The following is a 21,751-nucleotide window of genomic DNA, read 5'->3' on the forward strand; positions in this document are numbered from 1 at the left end:
TGCCTTGATTGGTAAAAGCAAATACGTATGTGTCATCTTCATACTTGGACCACCTAGTGTACACCTCAAGGGACTGGTGTACAAGAACACCAGGATCTCTGGATGTAAGTTTACTCGCTGAGCTGGAAGGTTCGTTTTCAGACGTTTGTCACCATTCTAGGTAACATCATCAGTGAGCCTCCGGTGAAGCGCTGGTGTTATGTCCTGCTTTCTAATTCTCTGTTTAGGTTTCCTTGGATTGGTGATGTCATTTCCTGTTCTTTTTCTCAGAGGGTGGTAGATGGGCTCCAAATCAATGTGTTTGTTGGTGGAGTTCCGCTTGGAATGCCATGCTTCTAGGAATTCTCGTGTGTGTCTCTGTTTGACTTGTCCTAGGATGGATGTGTTGTCCTTCCTCATCTGTATGTAAGGATATTAGTGGTAGTGGGTCATATCTTTTTGTGGCTAGTTGATGTTCATGTATCCTGGTAGAACATCAACTAGCCACCAAAAGACATGACCCACTATCACTAGTATTCTTATATACAGATGAGGAAGGACAACACATCCATCCTAGGACAAGCCAAACAGAGACACGCGCGAGAATTCCTAGAAGCATGGCATTCCAAGCGGAACTCCCCCAACAAACACATTGATTTGGAGCCCATCTACCACCCTCTGGGGAAAAGAACAGGAAATGACGTCACCAACCCAAACAGATAAGTAGAAAGCAGGGCATAACACCAGCGCTTCGTCGGAGGCTCACTGATGATGTCACCTAGAATGGTGACGAAACATCTGAAAACGAACCTTCCAGCTCAGCGAGCAAGCTTATATCCAGAACCTCAACCTGAGCTACAAATCTTCTCAAACTGGCTAGCACCTGGATCTCTCTTATCCTCTGTTTCCCAGAACCCTATTGTTGATCATGTATTACTTTGCCATGTTTTTCCTGCCTAAGTCATGACATGACATTTATTCAGGTAGAATTCCATTTGCCACTGATCAACTCATCTGACCAACCTGTCTATATCGCCCCGTCAACTTTTCACGGTGACAATTAAACTGCATGTAGGGTATATTGGCCAGTTTGCTTTTCCAATTTGTTTTTAAAAATACTTTACTCAGACTTTGCATAATGCCAGATGTTCTCGGTGCAGAGAGGTTTTAGCCCTGCATGCAGCCCCTATACAATACTTAGACCATAAAATGGGAAGATGCGCTTTTTAAAAAAAAATCTGCTATGTTGCAGCAAAGCTCATTAACTTTTTGTCTTCCCTAGTGCTTTGAAATCTGGCATGGTGAAGCCCCTCCTTGTTTGTCCCCCTGAAGAGCTTTTCAAAGAAGCTCCATTAGTGACTCTGCTTGGAGCTCTGCATGCCTTATATGTGGTAAGTAGGATATTGCATTAAGTGCTACCAGTGTTTGTACTTAAATCGGGAAGGGGGTTAGTTGTAGGATTTTCGTGCTTGCTGACTGCTGTGTGAATTTGGCCTAGTCCAGCGAGAACAAGACTTTGAGTCCAAATTGTCTGATTGGCAGTTCAGCTGCGTGGTGTTTGCTGCATGAAATCTACAGAAGTCATGAGCAGTAAGCCACCTGCTTTGTCTGTTTAGGTTTGAGACGGTAGGCCTCAGTTGACACATTGTGGAACAGACATTTGGGAGGCGGGTAGCTTAATACATTTTTAAATTCATCTTGTGCAACGTGGGCATGGTTGGCTGGCCATCATTTATTGTCTGTCCACAGTTGCCCTTGAGATGGTAGGAGTGAGCTTCTCCTTAAACTGCTGTATTCCGCCTGCTGCAGATAGACACACGTAACGTTAGGAAAAGTATTCCAGGATTTTGAGCTGATGACACTGATGAACGGCCAATATAGTTCCAGAATCATGATTGTGACTGGCTTGCAGGGAAACTTCAAGTTGGCCATGGGCTTGGAAGGTGCTGTTTGAGGATCTTGGGTGAATTATGTCAGTGATAGGAGGCAAATACCTAATGTTATTATCACTGAACTTTCAATCCAGAGACCCAGGTAATCATGCGGGGAATTGGGTTTGAATCCCACCACAGCTGGTGGTGGGATTTGAAATCACTGCAAACAACACTGGAATTAAGGGCCTGATCCTGACCATGAATGCACTGACAACTGTTGGAAAAAACCCTTCTGATTGACTGATGCCCTTTAGGATGGGAAACTGCCATCCTTAGGTGGTCTGGCCCACAACTAAGTCCAGACATATCTCTCGGTCTCCTCTCTCTCGGTCTCCTCTCTCTCGGGGCAATTAGGGATGCTGCCGAGACAGCAATGCCCTTATCCCATGAATGAATAAAGGAAAAAAATTCAGTGTCCAGCTATTGCTTGAGTACAATTCTGCTGTTGATGGCCCCCAGCTTTTCATAAGTACTCAGTCATGACTGTTTGCAGAGTGAGCCATTGAACACAGTTATAGTGCCACATGTATGATGGAGGGGATTTTCAATCCCAAGTGGGACTTGGTCTCCACAAGGACTCTGTGTTGGTCATTCTTTGGGATACTGTCATGGAGAAATGCCTGTGAAGCTGGTAGATGAGGTCAAGTATGTTCTTGCCTCTTGTTGCCCCCCCAGATGTGGGTATAGAGTTGCATGTAAATCAGACCAGGTGAAGATGGCAGATTTCTTTGCCTGAAGGAAATTAGTGAACCAAGTGGATTTTTCTGATAACCGACAAAGCATTCATGGTCATCAGTTGATCAGATTTGAACCCAAATCCCCGAACATAGATGGAGTCTCTGGATTCATTGTCTAGCAATAATACCTCTCGTCCATCACCTCGACGATACAAGATCTGTCATGGCTGTCAAGAAGTTTTTTAACTTAAGATGACTGAAGTGTTCTGATGTTCATGATGAAATATTGCATTATTAATCTTAAGACAAAATTGTCTCAGAGGGTTGACAAAAGAGTTGGTAAGCCTATTCCAGTGGTCATTGTATTGCAGCCATTGGAGATTCGTGAGACGTGCCCAGCAAAGGCAGCGAAAGTAGATTATCTGGGAGTATGGGCCTCGAGTCAGTACGAAGGGAAGAAGCTTGTACTACTGGCATCAGCATTGGAGAGCGGCAGGTAAGGATTCCCCAAGGGTTGTGCAGGTTTAAAAAGCCAGGTCTTGACCCTGGGGTCAAATTCATGCACTGATTAACCAACTGAATAACTTGTTATCTGGGTCTGTAATAATACGTTGCATACATGTTGCAATTGCTTCTTGGCCCAGGTTTTATTTTGTCTGTCTTGCAGCATACTTTCCCATATCTATTCTGGTCAATAATGCTGCATCTGCAGCTTGTGTGTTCATTTGCCCTTCAGTATTCTTGTATTTTCCAGGTCCAATGTTCATTTGCTGTTGTCAGCACATAGCGTAAATAGGAGCAGCAAGATTATGTTTGCTCACTCACTTGACTGCTGTTGACTGTATAAACTCTGTTTGATAGCCACAAAGTATTGCTGGACAGAGAGCCAGAGATAACAGTGAAATGCCCTTTCAATTTGAAATTAATAAGTGGATTGGTGGATACAGTCAAAGCAGAATATCAAAACCACAGACAACTAATGTCATAATGTGCTGTAGAATTGCAGCATTTCAAGTAAACTTTGAGGTCTGTACCCTTAGATTCGTATACAACTAAATGACTCAAAACTGATATTCCCTCTTCTGAAGTTTCTGGCCAGGCCAGTTTGATGTAACGGTTGTTATTTTGCTTGTAGCTTGGGGTTAGTTTGCAGTTATCACTGACAATCCATTGGAGCATCACTTCTTTTAAACACTTTAGCTTAGGCTTGAAAATGGCTTGAGTCAACTGCAAAGCTACTGACCATTGGCCACAGATGTGGCAGTCATGATCCACTTGCTATTAAGACATGATCTTGGCTTCCAATTTCCCTTCCTTTGTTAGTTGTGACATGTGATCTCACCTTGTGATGATCTCCTCTTTTGTTAGTTGCTTATTCTTTTATCGGGCTGACTTGGCCAGTCGGTGGTCAGAACTGCTTACTTCTCTACCCCTGTGAGGCATATCCACACGTGCCTGAGGCTGGCATACCACCTTGATCATTTTTCTCTTGCTCTAAAATAGCTTTTCAGCTGTACTCCGAAAAAATAATTTCATTTCTCTGACTTAATATTTTCCCTTTTATCTTTACAGAACTGTATGCAGGGATATTGGTGGATCTGACCCAGAGAGAATGGCTGCTCCAAAAGTAGCTAACTACGTTCAGAGTCTTTTTAGTAATTCTGTTGTGTCTGTAAGTTGGCTATTTGCTGGACTTGTTTTTCTTCTTTTTGTGTAACAGTTGAAAATTGTACTCTTTTATTTTCTTACGTTGGGGGCAAAGTCTCCGGTGTTTGAAGTCATTGCTGTCGCATAGGAGGATGGTTATGGTTGTTGGAGATCAGTCATCTCAGCTCCAGGACACACCTGCATCTCCTCAGAGTAGAGTCCTAGGTCCAACCATTTTCAGCTGCTTCTTCAATGACCTTCCCTCCATCATAAGGTCGGAAATGTGCAATCATTGGCGAATTACCCCAATGTTCAGCACCATTTGTGACTCATCAGTTACTGGAGCTGTCCACATTCAGATGCCACAAGATCTGGACACAATTCAGGCTTGGATTGATAGGTGGCAAGTAATATTCGCGCCCCACAAATGCCTGGCTACGTTGACCGTTGACAAGGCACGAGTAAGGAGTGTGATGGAATATTCCCCACTCGCCTGGGATGAGTGCAGGCCCAACAACACAAGAAGCTTGATACCATCCAGAACAAAGCAGCCCATTTGATTGGCACTACATCCACAAGCATCCACTCTTTCCACCACTGATCTCTACAAGATGTACTGCAGAAATTCACCAAAGATCCTCCGACAGCACATTGCAAACCCACAGCCACTTCCATCCAGAAGGACAAGGGCAGCAGATATGTGGGGACACCACCACCTTCAAGTTCCCCTCCAAGCCATGCACCACCCTGACTTCAAAATATATTGTTGTTTGATCACCGTCGCTGGGTCAAAATTGTAAAAATCCCTCTCTAACAGCATTGTGGGTAAACCCACAGCTGGAGAACAGCAGCAGGTCAACAAGGCAGCTTACCATCACTTTGCCCATCCCTAGCCACCCTTGACCATAAATGCTGACCAGTGAGCAACACCCACACGCCACGAAAATTTGCTGGATGGATTTAATTGTTTGTTCCATCATTACTTATTATTTTGGCAAAAACCTTGATGATATTTATTTGCTTTGACAACAGTATCCATGTCATATCAGGGCCTATGTTTGTACCCAACTTAAATTGCTCTGAAGAAAATTGAGGTGAACTGGTGCAGTTCCTCTATAGTGATTTAAGAAAGGAATTTCAGATATTGATCCAGCAACAGTGAGTGAACCATTGTATTCATCCAAATCAGGATTTGAATTTGGAGTGAAGTATGCAGGTTTGGGGTATTAGAGCTGATAGAAATCTCAAATTTGGATGTTGTTGTTGAAGAAATCATAGTGAGATGCATTGTATCTTGTGGAGTATATACACTGCTCTTACAGTCAGCCGTGAGGCAATTAAATATTGAAGGTGATGGAACTGGGCTGCTTTGTTGTGAATGGTGCCCACAGCAATGTGGTTGACTCTGAGCAGTATAGTTAGGAATGGGCAATAAATGCTGGACAAACCAGTGATGCTCAAGTAAATCAATAAAAAAGACAGTAGGCTTGGTTCCTGAGCAGCCATGTAATGGAAAGAACTTTGCAGCCTGAGTCATTGATGCTAAATTTGCAGATGAGAAGGGGTACATAGCTGGTATCCTGCCGTAGCATTCCCAACTGCATACAGGGATATGTTAGTTGACTGCACTTAGTGTGTGCATCAGATTGATGGCACCCATCTAGAATTTGGTCCTGTGCCTGCTGAGGTGCATTTGGCACTTCCCTCCATGCCTGCCTGTGAAGGCCATGTTGGTGTGGGTGAGATCTGCATTGGGTCAGGAATCATTTTGCAAGCCATTTTCAGGAAGTCAGCGAGAAATGTGAAGAACCCTGACATGAAAAGCAGAATTTTGTATTGGAATTATTTTGAATTTGTCAAAGCCAACACCCAGTTGAAAAATCGATTTTTCATATCACTTACCAGGTTTCAGTGACGAGTGATTCTGCGATTCTGAAGGAGCAGTACCCATGCTTGGCAGCAGTCAACCGCTGTGCTAAAGGTAAGTTGGTGTTCTGCTCAACTGAGCCTTCACCTTCACAAAACGCAGTTATATTGCTGAAGCCTTCTGTGAATTGAATTTTATCTGTATCTGCTCACTTGTTGTCATACTGAGCTTCTTTGGGATCCAAAGATGATTGATCTCAATACGTTTCAAATATTTGATTTCGGGAACATAGCCTGCGTTGAGTCCGTTCGCCTACTTGTGAGGCAGGGTGAGGATGGTGGTTTGTTTTAAGCCTGTGGTGGATGGGGGTGGTGGAGGCGTTGTCTCTTGTACGAGAGTTGGGCAAGCAATGGTGGGACATACTCCTCTGTGCAGCAGGCCCGATTGGGACAGGGTGCGGCACCCACTACATGTGTCGTAGGAGGGGTGAGTGCCCTTGCCCAAGTGAGAGGTCCATTGAGGGTTGTTGGAGGGTTGTACCTTGCAACCCTTGCACCTGTAAGGGTGGCAGTTTGGAGATGCTCTCTTGCACACAAGGGCTGTGCACGCTTACTCGGGAGCCGAGATGGGGGTGGTGACTTCCTCGAGGGCCCAGGTGGAGGTTGTGTTCACTTTGAACAGGGTGGCTTCCTTGGTTGGGGGTTGGTGAGCAATAGGGTGGGTCTTTTGATTCTTAGCCCTTGATACCCTGCACGTAGGACAGTTTTCCCTCCGACTGTGTCTGCCACTGCAAGCCTCCACCCCCAACTTGCTGAGAGTTCAATTCACGGATTAAATGTTTGTGCTATGATTTCTCCCTTTTAATCCCCTCAGATGTGGAGCGGCATCAAGCGCGGGTGATTGAATTGTGTTACAGAGGAGAGGGTGCCATTGACAAAACACTCATGCTTGTTGGCAAGGTAAATGCCTCATTACAAAGCTGTTAGCTGTTTTATCTTATCCTTAATATATTGTTGTTATTGGTATGCCCAGCACATGTCAGAAAGTTTATAATAGATTTGCGAAACCTGATCTTTGTGTGGCTATTAGCTGCTTGAATTACCGAAAGGACCACAGATGCTGTAAATGAGCCACAAAAACCAAGTTGCTGGAAAAGCTCAGCAGGTCTAGCAGCCTCATTGGAGGTGAAAAACAGAGTTAACATTTTGGGACTGGTGACCCTTCCTCTGAACTGATGGGGGAGGGAGTAAACGATAGGATCGAGCCTAAAGAGAGCCAAGAGCACTTGGACAGACAAAGAGTTGATAAGGATCAGGATGGGAGGGTGAATAGATGTTAAAGGGGACTGTTGGTGACTAACAACAAGTAGTGTGTAATAGGGTAAAGGAAGTGTTATTAACCAGGGTGTCCCGATGGAAGGCGGACAAGGAAGGGGAGGGGAATGTATGTCTGGAGGTGGCGGAAATGGCATCTGATGATCTTCTGGATGTGGATGCTGCTGGAATGATACATAAGTCAAGTAAATTGCGTTTTGTATTCACTGAACCTGCATTTGGAGGTGAAAGTCCTTTCTAATGTTAAAGCAAGAAGGGCAGTACAGCATCCAGGTGAGAAATTCCAAGTTTTGGTAAACAATCAGTACATGGAGTTTGGCCAGTTAGGGATAGTTTGGGAACAATTTCTAACATATGAATTTAGTTACTTGAATTATCATGAATAATTTTGAGCACCATGGAGTTATTAACGTCTTGCATGGATGTGCAGGTTGCGCTAAGCTAGCACAAATGCTTGCATAATTTTAAAGCCACTGCATTGATGAGATAAAAGAGCTGGTGGCATTACCAAATCGGGCAACTTTATTTGCAATGATTGCTCGCTAAACTTGTAGCATTATTTTCCCCGATGCACCTCTTGGGTAAGTAACAGTCAAAATAACAGTTCTGACATCATCTTTGCCCATAGGGAGTAACTTACGATACAGGTGGTGCAGACATAAAAGCTGGAGGTATAATGGCAGGAATGCACAGGGACAAATGTGGAGCTGCAGCGGTTGCAGGCTTGTTCCAGGTATTTACTCCAGTTCTATTTTCAAATTCAGATTAACTTTGCTTGCTTGTATTAAAAATTATGATGAGCTTGCCTCGGCCTTGTTTATTGAGTTTTTGCTGTTTGGTGTGAATTCTGTGTGATGGCAGGATCCCGGCTGTATTTGTTGCTTCCAGAGAAGGGCTGATGTCTAGATGCCTACTTTTCTGGTCATCAAACTGAAATCTGATAAATTCTAGGAATCAGAACAAAGCATGCTAACACGATGAGTTCTGGGTCTTTGTGGCTGTCTGTCATTTCATTTGCTTCATATCTGTATTGCATGCAATGCAACCTTAACTTGGGTTCACTCGATCAAGTGTCTTGCTATGATGGCTGCTACTTCGTGTGCGCTGTTATTATAACAGCAATCATGTGCCTGTTCTCAAACACCCTTGCATCCATTTTACAAAATCAGTAATCTGTCCAAATTTTTTTTTCTCTGAATTCAATGATGTTTCTTTTGGTCCCTTTTTTAAAGTTTGCATTTGGACAGAGTTTGACCATCCATTCTTCTTAAAGCACTATGTGATGTTTTATTGTGCCCAAATCTTGCATAACTACATGATGAATTCAGGTGATATTGTCTTATTGAATTCTGTTATTTTATATAGGTGTTATCCATTCTGAAACCAAAAGGAATCCAAGTAGTGGGAGCAATGGCAATGGTTAGGAACAGTGTTGGTTCAGGTAATGTGAATCTGAAAAGCATGACACCCATGAACTGATCATGTCATTTGTTCAATCCTGCTGCTATTTGTCCAGATATGGAAGAGGTGAGGGAGTATATTTTTGTAACCAGTACTTAGTTAATCTATGATGCATCTGTTTCTTTTGGATCATCATGGAAGGACAAAGAACATAGTGTTTGCAGTGGAAGCAACTCTGAAAGTTTGAAAGATGGTGCTCTGATTTCAGTTGGAGTCTCAGATGAATAACTGCAAAGTGGAAGGCAGAAAAATGATAGGTAGTGCCATCCATTTTTGGTTTACTATTTGCTTGTTGAGACCACACTATTTGCCTTTTGATATTGAGGTTCATTTTAACTGATCTAGAGCCAGTGGCTGGTCACAAGAACTTGAAACTATTAAAGGAAAAGGGCTCAAGTCAAGTCACAACAGTGTAAAAGTCAAGTAACAGGACTCGGAACGATGAAACAATTAGGAATCCTACTTCAGGTATTGCAGATGAACGCAAAATTACCAGAGTGTATTCTTTAAAGCACAAGAGAGAAACAATAAACAGGTGAATAAAGCATCAGTGCTGAGTGATAGGTTACAGTATATGGCCCAAATTGCAGCTTGAGAAAAGACGCTTCCTTCGGTCCAACCCAGTCCATGCTGATCATAATTGCAAACTAAACAAGCCCCACCTTCATGCACTTGTCTGTTAATCCTCCAAACATTTCTTTAGTCAGGTATTTATCCAAATGTCTTTAAAACATTGTAACTGTACCCACATCCACCATTTTCTTTTGTGAAAGTTGATTCCACACAGGAGCCATCCTCTGTTTTTTTTTTAAAAAAATTGCCCTTCATTTGTGTCTTAAATCTTTCTCCTGTCACCTTAAAAATATGCCCCATCTAGGGAAACGACACCCACCATTGACCTTATTTGTACCCTTGGTCATACTTTGGATTTTATAAATCTGTATAAAGTCACCCCTCCACTTCCTGGAAACTTCAGTGGAAAAATTCCAGCCTCTCCTGACAAAATGCTGGCAAATTTCTTCTGAACCTTCTTCAGCTTAATAAAATTCTGCTTCGAACTGGGCGACCAGACTGGACACAGTAAATTAGAAAAGGCCTCACCAATGTTCTATATAACCACAACATTTGTGTCCCAACTCCGAATACTCCCAGGTCTGAGCAATGAAGGCAAGCATGCTAAATGCCTTGTTAACCACCTTGTCTATATGTGATGCAATCTTAAAGAATTATGCAACTGAATCCCTCTGTCTTTCAGTTCTATAACACTACCCACTGCCCTACTTTTAATTATATAAGTCCTGCCACTGTTCGTTTTACCAAATTGCAAAACCGCACATATATCCAAATTAAACACTGTCATTATTCAGCTCATTCACCCAATCAATGAAGATTTCTGTGTAATTTTAGATCATCTTACTTGCCCACTCTGCCTCTTTGGTGTCATCCGCAAACACATTGATCGTGCCTCCTGTATTCTCATCTACATCATTTCTATAAATGACCAATAAAAATGGATGTGGCACTGATGTCTGTGGATGACCTCTTGCCACATGTCTCCAGTCTGAAAATCAACTGTTCACCACCTTTTCGTCTCCTGTTGAGCCAATTTTGTATCTCGTTGGCCAGCTCACCCTTCACCTCGTGATCTGGCTTAACTAATTGATCTACCATGAGGAACCTTGACAAAAGCTTTAATAAAGATTAAATAAACAATTTCTACTGCTCTGCTCTCGGCAATCTTCTTGGTTACTTCAACAAAAAACTCGCTGATGTTTTTGAGACAGGATTTCCCCGCACAAAAACATGCTGAGTGTCACTAATTTTTCCTTGCCTGTCCAAATGCATGTAAATCCTATCTTTCACAATCACTGCCAAGAACATAGCCAGTACCGTAATCAGACTGTCAGATCAGTTGTTCCCAGGCGACTCCTTAAATCCCTTTTTTAAACAAAGGCACAACAAGACACTTGTCGGTTGCCAGAAACAGGAGTCCCGAAGACTATGCTGCCATGTGGTGCTTGTGCTTAGGATATCATCCTCGCTGTAGTGTTGTATGTTCTATTAGTCACTGTGCAGTCATCTGGCATGCCACCTGTAGCTATTCCTCCCTAACTTGTCACAACATCCTAGAATACACCAGATCAGGTCCCGGAGATGTATCTACCTTTGTTTTCTGTGACCCCCACTGCTTCCTCCTCTGTAATGTGAACTGTTGGCAAAACATGAGGATGTATTTCCCTAAGTAATCGAGCCTGCATTTCTTTAGCCATAGTTTTAAAAAAAAACTGAGGTGAAATATTCATTAAATATCTCTACCAGCTCTTCTGCTCCCAAAGCTTGTGATTTCAAATAGTTATATTGGACACAGTCTCTGCATCAGGTGAGATAACCTGGTTATCATGTGACATCGGTCGATGAGATGAGGCGGAGACGGTGTGCAAAGTAAACTCAGAAAATTGACAGGTTGATTCAAGGAATTGAAGAACAGTGGAGGAGCCATTTAACAGCAATGCAGAACCAATTTATACTCCTGAAAGCGAAAAGCTCCTGTTCACAGAAAAAACAGCAATAGACAAAGAAATAAGTGACAGAATAAATGAAAAGAAACACTTAAGTGCATATTTGAAAAAAATAGTTGAATGGGAAAGAAGCAAAGACCAGCAAAGGACCTTACAGCTACAAAAAGGAATTACAAAAGGAAACTTGCCGGAAGCATCACAAAATGAATAAATAGAAAGCGGGACATATCATCAGTGAGCCTCTGATGAAGCGCTGGTGTTGTTACCTAGGATGGTGACGAAACGTCTGAAAACTAACCTTCCAGCTCAGCGAGCCGACTCACATCCAAAATGCTGTAATTTTACAGCAATGTACTCGGAAAGCATGTGTTCAGGAGCAAGATCAGCGCATGGTTGGGAAATTTGGAAACAGTGACTAAGAAGAATGACAGGTGTGTTGAACAATTACTTTGCCTCAGGCTTTGCTGCACTTGATTAATTTCTGCATTTATACAGGTTTCCATACAACATTGATGACTGACAGTTTTGTATAATTTATTATTCCTCAGTTTCACCCATCCAGTTCTCTACTGAATGCTTTCCTCTCCTTATATGCTCCCTCACTATTCAAGAAATCTTTTCCCTGATGACTAAGTCTACACTACCTTACTGCTACTTTACCCATCCATCCTGTAAATTTTGCAGGAGGTCAGCTTGCTGGAAGTACCAAGGAAATTAATAGTGGGTTGCCAACAGGAAGGTGAGAAAAATTAACCCAGGTAAAAAGTCAGTAAAGAGGAAGATAATAGAATTCAAGACTGATAAACCACTGAGACCTCATTTTCTATCTGAGAGTGTTGACAGAAGTAGGGAAAGACATTGCAGATGCCTTAACTATTGTCCTTTAGAGTTCCCTGCAAGACTCGTCCCTCTGAATTGGGAAATTGCACATGTCCGTCTGCTTTTTAAGAGAGGCGAGTGATGAATAAATTCTACAATCAAGAATGGGTAACTGAACGCCTTGAAATGTTACAAAACATCAGGAACACCCAGCTTGGATTCCTAACAGGCAGATCAAACCTGAAAAACTTCACTGAATTTTTTCAAGAGGTCTTTAAGGTCATGGATAAGAGAATATCAATGGCTGTTTGTTTAGAATCATAGAATCCTGACAGTGTGGAAACAGACTCTTCGCCCCAATAGGTCCACACCAACCTTGAGAGCATCCCCACCAGACCCGTCCCCCTATAACCCACCTAATGTGCACATCGCTGAACATGGGCGATTGAACATGGCCAATCCACCTAGCCTGCATATCTTTGGACTGTGGGACAAAACCGGAGCATCTGAGGAAAACCTTCTCGGACACGGGGAGAATGTGAAAATGCCACACAGACAGTCACCCAAGGATGGAATTGAACCCGGGTCCCTGGCGGTGTGAGGCAGCAGTGCTAACTACTGAGCCACCAAGGCGCCCTTTTGTGCGGACTTGCATAATGCATTTCATGAAATTCCACAGAAGAGACTTCTGATGAAGGCAGAAGCCAACGAATTGAGGGCAAATTATTTAAAAGGCTGGGAAATGGGTTGAGTGACAGGCAAAATGTAGGGCTAATTGCTGAGTGCTCAAATGGTTAAGGTATGATCAGTGGTGTCCCACAAGGAGCTGTGTGAGGCCCTCAGTTACTGATCATTTGTTCATGACTTGGGTAATGGCATACAAAATCATAAATCCAAATGTGCTGATGACACAAAGTGAGGTAGCCTTTAATACTGTGTAGATGATAGCATAAAATGACAAAAGGGCATTGATAGAATAAGTGAACAGGCAAAACTGTAACTGATGGAGTACAGCAGAAGCAAAAGTGAAGTTACCCATTTTGAGGTGAGCACTTGCCCAAAGATACCTGGGGTTCACCACCAGGTAGGGAAAATAATGAAGGCAGCTAATGAAATGCTGGCCTTGATATGAAAAGGACGATAATAGAAGGCTGCAGTTCTACAAAACCCCGGTTAGATCTCATCTCAAATCCCGATAGCAGATCTGGGTACCAAACCTAAGGAGGGATAGTGGCCTTGGACGGAGTGCAACGTAGGTTTACAAAGATGATAACCCCTGAAGCCAGGTCAGGAATGAGGAGAAATTATACAAATTAGGCCTGTGTTCTCAATAATTTAGAGGGGAAAGGATGCTCCATTGTAAATATTTTAGAGAAGAGCAGGAAAAGATAGGGTACATAAATAAACTATTTCTACTGGTTGGCAGCTGTAGCACAGAGGAAGGGCATAGGATGAGAATTAGGGCCAGACCCTTCAGGAGAGATTTTAGGAAGTTCTTCTACAGACAGGGTGGTAGATGTTCAGAACTGTCTTCAACATGTAGTGGATGCAGAAACGGTCGTTTATTGCAACTCTAAGATAGATTACATGTTTGTTGAGCACTGGTGTTAATGGATGTGGGCCAAAGCCGTTTATCTGGAGTTAGGACACAGATCAGCCATGATCTCACGGACTGGTGGAACAGACTTGAGATGCTGAATGGCCGACCTGTGTTCTCATGCAGAGTAAGATCTAAAACATGGTTGGGGCTCGTTTCCTAATTGCTTAATTGCTTGGTGTGGGTTCTGTGTCCCAACATGGTGCTGACTATGTCATTTTTCTAGAGAGAAGTGAAACATTACATTTCAGTCTGAAATAAGGACTGGCTGTGGCTGTCTGAATGTTGAGTTTGCAATTTTTATCCTCTAGATTGTTACGTAGCAGATGAGCTTATCGTATCCCGTGCCAAGAGAAGAATTCGGGTGGGAAATACAGATGCAGAAGGGCGGATGGCAATGGTAGATCTGCTGTGCAACATGAAAGAAATGGTTTGTATATACTCTGTGACGACTTGGCAAGGTTTAATGTCTCCAGGTTGCAAAGCATTTGTGTTGCAGTTGTCCACTGTACAACACCTTTGGAATAGTTGTTGAGAGAAGTGGAGGATGATTTTTATTTAACCTTGCACAAAAACCAAGACTCGTTCTCCCACTTTGCACCATATTTTGGAGGATGGAAAACAGAAGTTGAGAATTTTTCTCCCTGATGTTAGTTTTCCGACAACTTTGTACCTTGAAGTTCACCCTTAAATTGGTTTTTAAGTTGCTTCACCTTGGTTCTTCAAGTAAATTATGGTTCATTTTATTGTTTCTGAGGAAAAAGTGCAACATCCTTGCACAATTAGCATAGCAGACCACTGACTTGAAGTTTGAAATTATTAACAGTAACACTTGTAAGTGAAAAGTATACACCTGCATAATTATTTGCCAGTTTTCAGAAACAGTTCCTTGACATGGCGCTCCATCCATACATTGTTTTGTTGTAAAACAACAAAAAGAAAGTGACAGGATGATCATGCAGATAAGTAATCAAATACTGCATTCCTTTGCTGTAGAACCATCTTTTTGGAAGCTCTGAAAACATGTTCCAAACATGGCAATAATGAGTGCCACCATCATTTACTGGTGCAGGCAATCTTTTATGACCAGATGTTAATTGAGTCATTGAGCAAAGAGCTGAACCTGACCATGAATGTGTGAGTTCCTTGATTTTGCTGAATAATTGTACAGTTGTACCTCAGCAAAACTTCATTTCTGATGTCACATCTCTAAATTTCCTCTGCATACACACGAAGACATTCGTTTTTCCTGCTGCTGTCTTGAATTTGCCAAAATATTGGAGTTGGGCTTTAACCAGTGTGTTGTGTTGGTGATTCATAACTTTGTAGCTTATCCTGTCTGTACTTCGATTTGAAGTGTGAAACCTGTATGACTTTAAAACATCAGTCTTCTGAGCAGTTGAATACTTATATATCAGCATTTGATTTAAAATTGCTACATCTCAATCTTCCTTTTGAAATGCATCACTTAACCCCTCATAAGGATGTAAATATACTTTTTCATTGTTTAGACATGTGTGTGAGGAGGAATTTCTTCTCAGTTGGTAGTGAATCTGTAAATTATTAACCACACAAGGCTGGAGAGCTTGTCATGAAATATACTCAAGGCTGATTTTCAATCAGTCATGTCATCAAAGGTGCTGGGGATAAGGCAGGAAAGTCGGGGTTAGGATTAATAGATCACCCATGATCTCATTCAACGTTGAAGTAGATTGAGGGACAGAAAGCCTGCTTAGGATGCCATGAGTTAGGGCATAACCTGCTACTTAATTCAGTTACATGACAGATGGTTTGTCTTTGAATTGCATTTCACTGTCGATCCATTAAAACCTTTCTCTAACTGCCTATTCATTCTCAAGCCGCTCAACCCACTTCATCACTGGCCACAGCCTATAAATAAGCAAATTGCACATTAGCCATTGTATGGAAGAGGAGAAAACAAGGTAATTTCTGGTTTTTGTCTTTGCTCAAAGTTTCAGATCTTTGCTGCAGTTCTCATTACTCCTCGTCACAGGGAATCATGTCTTTGTGTTTAGGTTATCATTTTATGTTTGCAAACATTTGATTTCCTTGTAAGATTTTTTTCTTACATCTTCTCCTATATAGGAGATTTCAATACACTTACCTTTTTATTCTCAACCCTTTGACTGCATTCTTATCCTTGGGATTGACAAGTGGCCAAATGTCTTCATACCACAGATCTGCAAAGGATCTTACCAAGAAGGTGGAAGGAACGAATACCCAGATGCAAGAATTTGCACCTACTGGATCTCTTGACATCACTTCGCTTTTTCTTTTTGCAGACCAACAAATTGGGAGTAGGCTCTAAGTCATTTATTGTTCATGTTACCAGAATAAGTTTTTCAGCTGAATTTAGGGATTATGCTTCATCACATTTGGCAAACTAAGGACAACAACCCGCGGCCTGTTTTTTTAATTGAACTTGCTCTTCTTCAGTATAGTGATCAGAAGACCAAACGGATGGATCTGCATCTATATTCAATTATGTACTGTAATAGTTGAATTTGTGTTTATTAATTTCAGCTACCAATGAAAGCACAATGGTTTCCAGCGTGAGGACTTAGAAATGCATTAACTTGTACTTTGTGAATGTCATTTTCTTTTTCAAAAGGCTCTTAAAGATTGTGATTACGACCGTTTTGAACTGTTCACTATTGCTACATTGACTGGCCATGCTATTCGAGCTGTCGGTTGCAACTACTCAGTGAGTATAATCCAGTGCATGATGTATGCATATCTGAAAGTATGTCCCGATAATGCAACAAATCATCTCAGCAATCGCGAACAATGCCATGTGAAGATGCTTTATAGAATACAACAGCCTTGATTGTCACATGCGCTCGAGTGCAGTGAAAAGTGGTCACTGTTGCCTTTCAGTGCCATCTTAGGTACTGGGTGCCCAAGTACAGGTACTTTAAGTGTTGTGACAGAATTGAAATAGTAAAAAAAAATGATGAGCGTGGGAATACAGCATTTAAAAGTCCAGAATGAGAATTTAAAAATTTCTTCAAAGTACTTGGGTTATCGTCCATTACCAATAGCAGTTTATGCCCACTGGGCTTCAAAACGTGAGGTCACATTGCCTCCATGCGCTGGCCTCCGTCCAGAACTCGTGGGGCTCCCCACTTCGGGACCTGGCCTGTGACTCCTCTCCCTTCACCTTGCCTCTATTCTGCAGGTAAGATCGGATAGTTGAAGTTTAAAAATTGGGAGGTGGGGAAGAACTGCTGTAACGATGGGGGAAGAGAAAGGAAAAGGAACTGGCGAAGAGAGGAGCTCTGACTGGAGCAGCTTAGTCTCCCGCTATGTTGTCGAGAGATGCCGGCATTGCTCCCATACAACAAGTAGCAGTAAACTGTGCTGCTGCATAGTTTAACTGTTGATGTAAGCTCGGCTGATGTCACTTGTCTTACCATTGACTTTTTTTGATTTATTATGAAGGAAGGGGTGGAGAGGTGCTGAATAATGGAATATGTTTGCTTTCTCATAAAATATGAAGCTAAGGCAACAGTTAGATTCTCCCAGTGTTATTAGAGTTGATGACTGACTGATTCCATTATTGCTGGCCAATGCCGCATAACAAAACTCTTGATGTTACTTCTGAGTACAAAGTAGCTGAGTTTTTTGAATTTGCAACAACAATTATGATTGACTGGAAACTATTTTAATATTTTGTGGATGGAACAATAAAAATTGCAAGCTGTTCCTCAAATGTGTAAGCAGCTTCAAAACCTGAACAATCACTGCAGTCATTAGTCTCTATTTAATTTTACCCTGCTTCATGTTGCTTCAATTTAACATTTTGTTATTTAGGCCATTGCTTTTTTGCTTTACTTTTGTTATTTTCATTTTAGCATCACTTGTGTTTTGTCAGTGTTTATTGCCATCAGAAATTGGAGTCCAGTGGTGAGTTGCCTGGTGCTGGAGGAACGCAGCAGGTCAGGCAGCATTGGAACAGGAGGAAACATCGACTTTGCTCCTCTGCTGCCTGACTTGCTGTGTTCCTCCAGCTCCACACCTTGTTGATTCTGACTCCAGCATCTGCAGTACTTGCTATCTCCGAGTGAACTGCGTGCATCTTGGATGCATGCCCAAGCACACCTTGGTCTGTCTGTAGGCAAGAGGTTTTGCATCTATCCGGTCCCTAATTTCACACTTGACTTCTGACCTGGTACAAGCAACCACAAATCCCCCAGATCTGTCTCCTAGCTTGCTACGGCTCTGTCCCATTTCCCAACTTCATCCTCTTTAGTTAGCATCGACTTAAGTTGAGCGACCAGGCCTTTGGCTGCTGGCTTTACTCCTGAATTTGAATCGAGGTCTTGCGTTCCGTGTCTTGGGCGTCCAGCTGTGCTCCGAAATGGAGCTTGGTTAATCAAGGAGTGCTTTAGCATATTAAATTGTTTTGATCTTGTAGAACAAATTTTTGTTTTTAGTTTTAATATACAACCAGCCCAACTTCGTGATTTCAATCAGAGACTTGTTACTCTTTTCTACCTTGGAGGTTGCAGGTATAATGTAACTTTTATGCCTTTAAGGGATATTTTATTGAACTTAACTCTTGTTTAATATTGGAAAATCAATGGTCTGCTTAGTTTTGTCATTGAAATCATGATTTTCAGCATTGTATTCCTAGCACTTTAAGTGAGGACACCTGCATATTTTTTCCTTGAAACTTGACGAACTTCAAAAATTCTTATGCATTCGTAGGCGATCTTTATGTTTCAAACATTACTTTGCATTTAATATGCTAAACTGAAACACATCAGTAGTTCACATCACACTCAGACCACTGCATTGTCTCTTGCTTTAATCTAAAAATACTTGCTCTTTGATAGACAGTCAATAAAGTGCGTTTTTTTTTGGTTTAGATCATAATGGATAATGGTCCTGCCCAACAGGCGAAGATTGCTCAACAGCTTCAATCAGGTAAAAGCTGTTTGGCCCTGCATATCTCCAGTACATCGTACTTCAAAAGGCTACAAAGGCAGTAAAGTCTATAAAGAACTTTCCTACTAAATCATAACTGATAGTTTTACGCAGTTTCGGTGTGCCTTCGAGAGGTATGTAAGTCAAAGAATCCAGCAATGTGCAAAGAGACCGTTTAGTCATCACGCCTGCGCTAACCCTGAGAAAAGCATCCCACATTAACCTTGTAAGCCCACATTTTTTTAAGGCTAATCCACCTGGCCTGCACATCCCTGGACAGTTTGGCCAATTCAGCATGCTCAGTCTATGTAAGGTTCACATGTACTGTGGGAGGAACCTGACAGAAACTCTGCTATCCATGGGGAGAACATTCAAAGCCCACACAGCCCAAGGCTGGAATTGAAGCTGGGTCTTCAGCACTGCCAGGCAGCAGGGCTAACCACTGAGCCTTTAGGTCATGTTTGTTAAAGGGCTCTTTAATGGGCAATATTTGTTACATATGCTGAATATTTTTAGATTTTTATCTCGGTCGATTGTATCCTTGATCATTGCTATTTACTGATGCAAAGATGGAAGTACCAACTCCTACCCCAGGACACATGCTAGGATTTAAGCCAGAAAGCAAGGTGCAGAGGCATTTAAGAATCATTCAACAAAGGTGGTTTGAAATGTATTTCAATGGATAGTGCAGCTTAGCAAATCCACCTAACCACCATGTCTTTGGACTGGGGGCGGACACTGGAGCACCTGGAGGTAATCCATACAGTCATTAGGAGAATATGCAGACTCCACACAGTTGCCCAAATGTGCAGTCAAACGTAGATTCCTTGCAGGATATGGCAGCAGTGCTCACCAATGTGCAGTCCTAAATATGTTTAAGGGGAAGCTACATAACTGAATGAACACATGGGAGCACAGAGTTGATATGATACTGTCAGAAATTTGCAGAAGAACCAAAGTATGTGTTATGATTGAGCCATTTATGATTGGGTCTGTGATGTTGTGGCATGCATGACTGTGAAATAGAACATAGAACAGTACAGCACAGAACAGGCCCTTCAGCCCATGATGTTGTGCCGACCATTGATCCCCATGTATGCACCCTCAAATTCCTGTGACCATATGCATGTCCAGCAGTCTCTTAAATGACCCCAATGACCTTGCTTCCACAACTGCTGCTGGCAACGCATTCCATGCTCTCTCAACTCTCTGTGTAAAGAACCCACCTCTGACATCCCCTCTATACTTTCCTCCAACCAGCTTAAAACTATGACCCCTCGTGCTAGCCATTTCTGCCCTGGGAAATGGTCTCTGGCTATCAACTCTATCTGTGCCTCTCATTATCTTGTATACCTCAATTAGGTCCCCTCTCCTCCTCCTTTTCTCCAATGAAAAGAGACCGAGCTCAGTCAACCTCTCTTCATAAGATAAGCCCTCCAGTCCAGGCATCATCCTGGTAAACCTCCTCTGAACCCTCTCCAAAGCATCCACATCTTTCCTATAATAGGGCGCCCAGAACTGGACGCAGTATTCCAAGTGCGGTCTAACCAAAGTTTTATAGAGCTGCAACAAGATCTCGTGACTCTTGAACTCAATCTCCCTGTTAATGAAAGCCAAAACACCATATGCTTTCTTAACAACCCTGTCCACTTGGGTGGCCATTTTAAGGGATCTATGTATCTGCACACCAAGATCCCTCTGTTCCTCCACACTGCCAAGAATCCTATCCTTAATCCTGTACTCAGCTTTCAAATTCGACCTTCCAAAATGCATCACCTCGCATTTATCCAGGTTGAACTCCATCTGCCACCTCTCAGCCCCTCTCTGCATCCTGTCGATGTCGCGCTGCAGCCTACAACAACCCTCTACACTGTCAGTGACACCTCCAACCTTTGTGTCGTCTGCAAACTTGCTGACGCATCCTTCAATCCCCTCATCCAAGTCATTAATAAAAACTACAAACAGTAGAGGCCCAAGGACAGAGCCCTGTGGAACCCCACTCACCACTGACTTCCAGGCAGAATATTTTCCTTCTGCTACCACTCGCTGTCTTCTGTTGGCCAGCCAATTCTGTATCCAGGCAGCTAAGTTCCCCTGTATCCCATTCCTCCTGACCTTCTGAATGAGCCTACCATGGGGAACCATAGCTCGACCCTCATCAACTTTTCTAGTCACATCCTCAAAAAACTCTAAGGTTTGTGAGGCATGACCTACCCCTCACAAAGCCGTGTTGACTGTATTTGATCAAGCCATGCTCTTCCAGGTGGTCATAAATCCTATCCCTCAGAATCCTTTCTAACACCTTGCAGACGACAGACGTGAGACTTACTGGTCTGTAATTGCCGGGGATTTCCCTATTTCCTTTCTTGAAGAGAGGAATTACATTTGCCTCTCTCCAGTCCTCAGGTGTGACTCCAGTGGAGACCGAGGATGCAAAGACCTTCGCAAGTGGCGAAGCAATTGCATTTCTCGCTTCCCAAAGCAGCTGAGGACAAATCTGGTCCGGGCCTGGCGACTTGTCACTCTTAATGTTTGACAAAATTTTCAGCACATCAGCTTCCTCTATCTCTATCCATTCCAGCATGCACACCTGCTCTTCAAAGGTTTCATTCACTACAAAGTTCGTTTCTTTCATAAAGACAGAAGCAAAAAAACTCATTTAGGGCTTCCCCTACCTCCTCAGACTCCACACACAAGTTCCCTATGCTATCCTTGATCGGCCCTACTCTTTCTTTGACCATTCTCTTATTCCTCACAAGTGTAAAATGCCTTTGTGTTTTCCCTGATTCATTCTGCCAAGCCTTTCTCGTGCCCCCTCCTGGCTGTCCTCAGACCATTTTTGAGCTCCTTCCTTGCCTGCGTGTAATCCTCTCTAGCTGAACTTGACCCTAGCTTCCTCCACCTTATGTCAGCTATCTTCTTCCTTTTCACAAGAAGCTCCACCGCTCTCGTCATCCAAGGTTCCTT

At 42.6% G+C, this 21,751-nt stretch overlaps 1 protein-coding gene across 1 annotated transcript in view; it reads left to right on the top strand.

Annotated features, from left to right (window-relative positions):
- The window catches only part of zgc:152830 (uncharacterized protein LOC767682 homolog), a 39,744-nt gene that overhangs the window by 11,609 nt on the left and 6,384 nt on the right, over nt 1-21,751 (top strand). The window contains exons 6-15 of the mRNA XM_048523182.1: nt 1,262-1,370; nt 2,962-3,086; nt 4,163-4,262; nt 6,143-6,218; nt 6,978-7,063; nt 8,067-8,171; nt 8,804-8,879; nt 14,146-14,264; nt 16,467-16,559; nt 18,727-18,784. Coding sequence (XP_048379139.1) covers nt 1,262-1,370; nt 2,962-3,086; nt 4,163-4,262; nt 6,143-6,218; nt 6,978-7,063; nt 8,067-8,171; nt 8,804-8,879; nt 14,146-14,264; nt 16,467-16,559; nt 18,727-18,784 — 947 coding nt within the window. The remainder of the gene's footprint in view (nt 1-1,261; nt 1,371-2,961; nt 3,087-4,162; nt 4,263-6,142; nt 6,219-6,977; nt 7,064-8,066; nt 8,172-8,803; nt 8,880-14,145; nt 14,265-16,466; nt 16,560-18,726; nt 18,785-21,751) is intronic.

The sequence above is a fragment of the Stegostoma tigrinum genome, chromosome 40, assembly GCF_030684315.1.
Source record: "Stegostoma tigrinum isolate sSteTig4 chromosome 40, sSteTig4.hap1, whole genome shotgun sequence".
Lineage (NCBI taxonomy): Eukaryota > Metazoa > Chordata > Chondrichthyes > Orectolobiformes > Stegostomatidae > Stegostoma > Stegostoma tigrinum.